This window comes from Haliaeetus leucocephalus, unplaced genomic scaffold (genome assembly GCF_000737465.1).
Source record: "Haliaeetus leucocephalus isolate CR32 unplaced genomic scaffold, Haliaeetus_leucocephalus-4.0 Scaffold526, whole genome shotgun sequence".
In the NCBI taxonomy this organism is placed as follows: domain Eukaryota; kingdom Metazoa; phylum Chordata; class Aves; order Accipitriformes; family Accipitridae; genus Haliaeetus; species Haliaeetus leucocephalus.
Window position 1 is genome coordinate 345231 of NW_010972962.1, and position 6643 is coordinate 351873.

Here is a 6643-nt window from a genome sequence, read left to right on the forward strand (position 1 = left end):
CTACCAGTAAAATTTTCAGGGTTTTTAACTCATTAGTCTTCTGGCAAGCAAAGCTAAGCTCGAACCATTTCTAACTGACATATTGGTTTTAATTAATTTATTTTTTGAGTTGCATCTTGTTCAGCTGCTTTAAATAGATGGGCCTTGTTTTTGCGATTACTCTTTACACTGCACTTCCCTTATATCCCTTTTCATGCTTCTGCAGAATTTCAGGCAAGGCTGCTGTAAAGGCATTATAAAATGTTCCCAGTTGCTCTACATCCATCACCTTCCACACTCTGCTCCTTTGTTCTTTTGATTGCTGCTTGTACCCAGAGTCTACTGCAAACTCGATCAGCACCGCAGGCAACTTGCAGAGGAGGCTTGCAGGTGAAGGCGATGGAAATTCTGTAGCCAAGAGTCTGGATATGCATGTAGGACTGCAAATAACCAGGAAATCCTTTCAGTGAGATTTCTTATGCTTGTGTTGTATATGAGCAAAGCCAACCAAGTGGCTGTTTTTTTCTAACAGGTGGGGGAAGGAGGAATAAAATGTTTCATGTTGTTTGCTTTTGTATTAATTTATCACTCATTTCAGTTAAGTCTTCCTCCCTCTCTCTTTTTAACTGCACAGGCCTGCCACTGTACAGTGCTGGAGAGAATGTCCTCTGTCTGTACCACTCTGAAATTACTGTAGTCATTTCCACTCTTCAAGGTTACTTGGAGAACCCTTTTTTTCTCGCATTCCACCTCCACCGCCTCCTTTCTCAAGAGCTGCTGATGCAGTGGTGATTTCCAGCCTAAGCAGCAATGCCAGAACTTTAAGCAGAGTCTCTTGAGGGTAGTAAGCTTTTTATTATAGCCCGCTAGCATATTGAACCATTATGCCACCTTGAACATAAGTGCAAATAAGCACATGACGACAAAATTACTTAAATTTCTTCCTAATTTATTAGCGAGGAAAGGGATAGCATATTGTTAAACGCTTTCTGAAATAACATTCCCTTTCTCCCCTAATCCCTCTTGATTTTTACAGGTCTGATCTTGACAACACCTGGAGAGAAGGACAAAGTGGAGTCCAAACGTGCAAAATTCTACAACGAGTTGTGGTTTGCAGTGTTGATGGTAGTTCTAGGTTTGATCCTCTTGGCTATTCTTCTCTCCTTAATTCTTCAAAGGAAAGTCCACAAGCAACCCTATGCACGAGACAGACCTCCTTTAGTTCCACTCCAGAAAAGAACGTCACCAATGAGTGTGTATTCATCAGGTGAAACCCATCCGGTACGTTTGGTAAAATGCAATGTTGTGTATTCATCATGTTATACCATTATCTGCCCCCCCCCCCCCAACCACAAAGTTTTTCTTCCTCCTTCCACCATTTTGTTGCACTCTTGGTTACCAAATGAAGGCTATTCAGCATAGGAAAAGGGCTGTCTGGTGCACCTGTGTGGGCACAGAGAGCCAGGCTACAGGTGCTTAGTCCAAAAAGAGCCCTCCGGCACCTGGTCTGAAGCCCCTGAAATGCTTCTGATGCCTAAGACAAACTTTGGATCTGGAGTCACAGAAAATGCAAAGCCACTGACGTCACCTGATGTTAGCTGACATCTGCAATTGAGCTGAAAAGGCCTTGGCATGCTGCGAGAAGGTAGGTGATAAACTGTGCTTTTCAGAGGAACCTTTCATGTGTTCCCAACTATCTGTTGCGGATGGCTAACCAGGATCAGTCTGACAGTCTTTGTCAGGTATCCATTAAATGTGTTTGCAAAAGGCAGGACTTAGGGAGAGGCTCTATTTCTTTCTGGCAGCCACCCACCACCCATCTGGACTGCTCTAGGATGAGCTGCATGCCAGGAAGGTTTGGGGGAGAGTGAGTACAACCAGGGAAAAGCTAGGGACCTTCACAAAGTGTGTGCGTGCATCTGTGCATGTACAGCCACAGTGGGACCACCAGAGAGGTGGGATGAAGACTGCTGGGGAGTGATAAAGAGGAAGGCTTTGTATCATTTTTATTATGAAAAGTTGTAATTCTGTAAAAAAAGGATAAAGAACATGTTCCACCGTGTAGCAGAGTAGTAGTGCTACTCTACCCTTTGAGGAAAAGCAAGATAGAAGGAATATGGCAATTGTTATGAGACAGAATGGGAGCAGCAGTGCCTTCCATTTCTGTGATTCTTCCCAGGCACAGGCCGTGAGATGATTCTTCTTGTCACTTCTCAGCTTCTTTTTCCTGTGAGTGCCATCAAGCAGGATAGTGACTCCTGCATCCTTCACGCATTCTGTTCCTTCTTGTCTCAGTGCCAAGAAGCTGCATCTGTGCCTCCACAAAGGAGCTCTTGGAAACAATGGGATTTCCAGTGTGCCCCTTCTCCTGGCAAAGGCTAAGAGCATAAGAAACTTCTTTTTTTGGTCTCACGGTTTTGATTCCTTTTCCTCTACAGTCTGTCATGTTGTGTTGTTCCTCTTGACCTTAAAATGTCTTTGCTGTTGGCATGCCTGCACAATTCCTTTCCATGTTCCTGCCCCTTCTTTTCTTTTTTTTCCTTTTCTTTTTCTTTTTCCAGAAGGTCATGGACTTAATAGAAAGGAAGATTCTACAGTGCATCAGTTGAAGGACTTAATCTGAGAAGTTAGGATAGAGCTATTACGAAGTGGCAAAATTACTTGTGTTTTACAATTGTTAGTGAGGTGATGTGGCAAGCAAGCAATGTTGGTTGCCCACACGGTACTTGATGACCAGTTAAAAGTTAAATAGTGCCTCATCTTTGCCCATTCCCCTACTCCCCCACACCCTGATACATTGCTCCCCTTCACAGAGCTGCAGCTAATGCACACACCCTCCATAAGGAATGGACTGCACTTGCATTGCACCTTGCCCTGCCCTAATGCTTTTCCTCCCTCTCTTTAATCTCAGTTTGAGACCATTGCTGACACATCTGATTCATCAAGCAGCGTCACTCTCAAAAGTTACACAATGCACTTTGAGGTAGAGGAGTCATTAGCTTGCAGAGTTGTAAGATGTATGATGTGCCAGATGACCCAAAGAGCATGCACGAAGGCATCCTACATTGCATGTTTCTCCTGGTGGGTGAATGTCTTTTCCCTGGTCATGCTAACCAAAAAAGGAAGGCTGCTAACATGCCCTTGCTGTGCAAGTCTGGGCTATCATTCTGGTAGTCAAAAGTCTTTGGACCTCTGCCTGTTGGCTACTTTTTTAAAAAAAAATTAGGGAGTGGGAGAAAAAAAAAATCAGGGGTTTTTTCCTTTTTAATGATATGATTGTCCTACAATGGGGAGAGGTCCTTTTTTTTCTTCTTGTCTTCTGTTTAGAACTGTGCATGATTTTTGAAGCATGGGTTTTGCTGTTCTCTTCCACTGCTGCTTTGGTTTTGCTCAGCTAAAGTGTTTGAGACTGTGCCTTTTATTTTTTATTTATTAGTTTGTGTCTTCCTCATAGGGGCTGACAGATACGAAAATTCCAGGAGCTGGGTCTCCCATGAGCAACCGCGGTGTCCATATCGCATCTGGGGCAAGGAGGCTGAGTCAGAGCCAGCTAAGTCGCACATATTCCCCAGCCTCTCTTCATCGTAGTGTCAGCCAGCTGCTCGACCTCTATGACAAGAAGTCTTTTGTTGAAGAATCACCTTGGGATGCCATTATTCGCAACCATCGCACTACTGGTCGTGGCTTGGTAAGAACTCCTGTTCCTCTGTGATGCTGTTGTGCATCAGCTGCTAGTGATTTGTCTGTTCTGTTAGAATCATGAAAAGGTCTAAATAAATATCAAAAGCTGCTGGAGATACAGCCAAAAGATCGGGAAGGACATGGTCAGAGATTAGATCCTCAAAATCTTTCCTGCCTACTGCTCTCTTCTGGAGCCGCAGGTGATCCCACACCACTCTTACTGGATGTGAGGGGTCCGCATGCATCTGTCTATGGTTTCCATTGGACCAGTAACTCCATGGTCTATCAGGGATATGCACCCTGAAGAACTGAATTCCTTTCTATTTGGTCAACTCATAGGCTTTTCTCTCCATGCATTTCAGCAAAGGTACACATGTGAGGAGGGATGTCTTCACATCCTTCGCGCATTCAGGGCCAGAAGCAGGACCTTGTGTTCTAGTGACTCCTGTTCTGTGACTTTGGACTCAGTTGCTGATGAAACCTGCTCTCTGTCTTCTGCTCAGTCACGATGCGGAGATCATGTGAATGCTCAGATCTTCTGGCATTCGTGACAAATGACTTCAAACTCTGCCTGCATGGGACTAGGAGGAGGTGTGGGGACAGGCAGAGTATCTGTCTTCTTTTAATATAGGAGAGGACAGGATTGGCCCGTGTCACCAACATGGACCTGAACACACAGAGAGAAGTTATGATTCTCAAGTCAAGGATGGTGGCAACTTCCCTTCCTCTTTGTCACCAGGAAACAGGCTTTTTAACTTCCACCCCCTGGCTTCTACCCTTCCCTGAGCAAATGCATGGGAAGGGGCTTGAGGGCCAACAAGACATGTTTGCTCCCAGAAAAAGCTGACTAATGAAGATTCCTAAAAAGTGGACAGATTGGAGTGAAGGGCCTGTGAGGTAGTAACAAAGTTAGATGGAGTGTGCAGTTATCATTGAGTGGATCTTGTCCAAAATGCAAAGTGAACTGGAGAAGGATGGTTTGGCACATAAATCCAGGCAGCTTCCTTGGACTTTCACCTTCAGTACACCAAACAGCTTGAAGGGCTGGAACTTATAGGCATGCCATGGTACAGGGGTATTGCTACCATTGCTGCCATACCAAGAAAGCTGATAAGGCTTAAGTAAGAAGATTGTGATACGCAGCTCTAGGCAAAACCCCCATAGGTATAGGTTAACCTTCCAGCCTGCACTCTGCAGCTCCTGCACTTCCTGAGTTATCCCTAAGGTGACTCAGCCTTGAGTCATTTTCTCAGAGCTATCACATCCATATTAACTCCTTGGGGACTAACAGCCCACCCAGGGTGTACCTCTATATGATCTCATTAGCCAAAAGAACAGCTTCCCAATGCTAAAAGAGGATACTCTTGCTCCATCTGCTTATCATCTTGTGCTAACACCAGGATTTGGTTTTGCTTGCAAACCCCCCCATACACGTGCTGGCTGTTGGTAAATTAGAACTGGGAACTGGTTTACAGAATAGTCCAGTGAGTTTCAGAAGTGGTAGAGCAGAACAAAAATTTCCTCTCACTAGCAACCCTGACAGCATGAACTCTTCTGCTTTTCAAAATCAGCAGCTATATATACAAAGCCAGGCTCTTCTGTCCATCCTCTGCACATTGCTTTACATTTCCCTGACCCTAACTGTCGCTGCTCCTGTGTGGCTCAGCTACTCTCTTGCAAACAAGCCTCCTGCAATGCTTTTCACTCAGTTCTTCCCTTTATTACAGTCAGTAGCTTAGGACTGTCAGCAAGTATTGTTCACCCCTTTGTCCATCTTGCAAATTAATATACTGAATGGTTGAAGTGGCCCAGGACACGTATCTGCAGTAACACTGCTGTGATCTCTTTATGCTATGGAAACAGTTTATTTCTCTCCTGCTTTCAACTCATTCTCTGGCTTAATGCATTATTAGCATGAGTGCAGTTGGAAGAAGCTCAGACCCTCCCTTAGAAGCTTGAAGAACAAAAATCTTACATAAATCACAGGTGACATGGTTGTTATACAACACAAAAATGTAAACGTATTTTTTCTTTTCATCTCTCCAAGTTCCCCATCACACTGTAACAAACACTATTTTATTTACCATTTGTCAGATATATATAGTAATTGATTTTTTTTTTTTTTGTTTACTTATTGCTTACTATGGAAATCTAGTTGGTTTGGATTCAGGTGTTTGAATGCCTCAGGTTCTTACCTCGTGATGGGAGGAATGGGAAAACATGTAGAGGGGTATAAATGAACTTAGTTTATCTGACTATTTCAGAACCGTTTTTTAGGGGGTGGGAGGAAAGAGAAATGAAGGAATCACCTTTAGTCTGATACAGCTTTGGCTTACGTGTTGTTTTCCCCCCCCTCCTAACAGTATGTAGATGAAGAAGATCTTGTCAATGTCATCAAAGGCTTCAGCACAGTCACCAAGGAGCACACCACATTCACTGACACCCACCTCTGAAGAACACAACCACCTTCTCTAGAAAGTGGAAAGTGGGTAACTTGCCAAAAGCAGCCTGCATGGCCTTTGGGGGAGGGGATAGGGCTCCTGTTTCCCCACCCCATGCCCACTAAAGATAAAACTGTTTGTTGGGACGGGATCTCTAACTGTATAGTAAAAACTGTGTGTTAGCACTGACACCTCAGAAAGGTAAGAAAGAGAACAGTTTGAAAATCCCTAAGTCATACAGAAGACTGTCAAGGTAGAGGCTCTCATCTTTTGTCTTTCATCCAACTTTCACAGTTGAGGAGGGTTGTGGGGGCAGGAGGGTGGCAGCGTGTTTGGTAAGGAAAAGTCTTTTAGCTGTCCAAAAAACATGTGGCTAAAAGGGGCCTTTGAGGCAGGATAGCCATGTCTTTTCCTGGCCTGACAAAGCTCCTCCACAAAATTGTGTTCATGCACAGGTGAATAAACAGCAAATGAAGGAATTCTTATGGAGTTGCTTTAACCTTTGCGTTCTCTCCCTCCCCCTTCCCCACCCTCTCGGCTCA

At 44.3% G+C, this 6643-nt stretch overlaps 1 protein-coding gene across 1 annotated transcript in view; it reads left to right on the forward strand.

The window, feature by feature from the left end:
• The window catches only part of LOC104837413 (usherin-like), a gene marked incomplete at its 5' end in the record, with an annotated part of 349356 nt that extends 343243 nt beyond the window's left edge, over positions 1 to 6113 (forward strand). The window contains 3 exons of the mRNA XM_010576524.1: positions 1016 to 1260; positions 3434 to 3667; positions 6024 to 6113. Coding sequence (XP_010574826.1) covers positions 1016 to 1260; positions 3434 to 3667; positions 6024 to 6113 — 569 coding nt within the window. The remainder of the gene's footprint in view (positions 1 to 1015; positions 1261 to 3433; positions 3668 to 6023) is intronic.
• Positions 6114 to 6643: the final 530 nt, after the last annotated feature.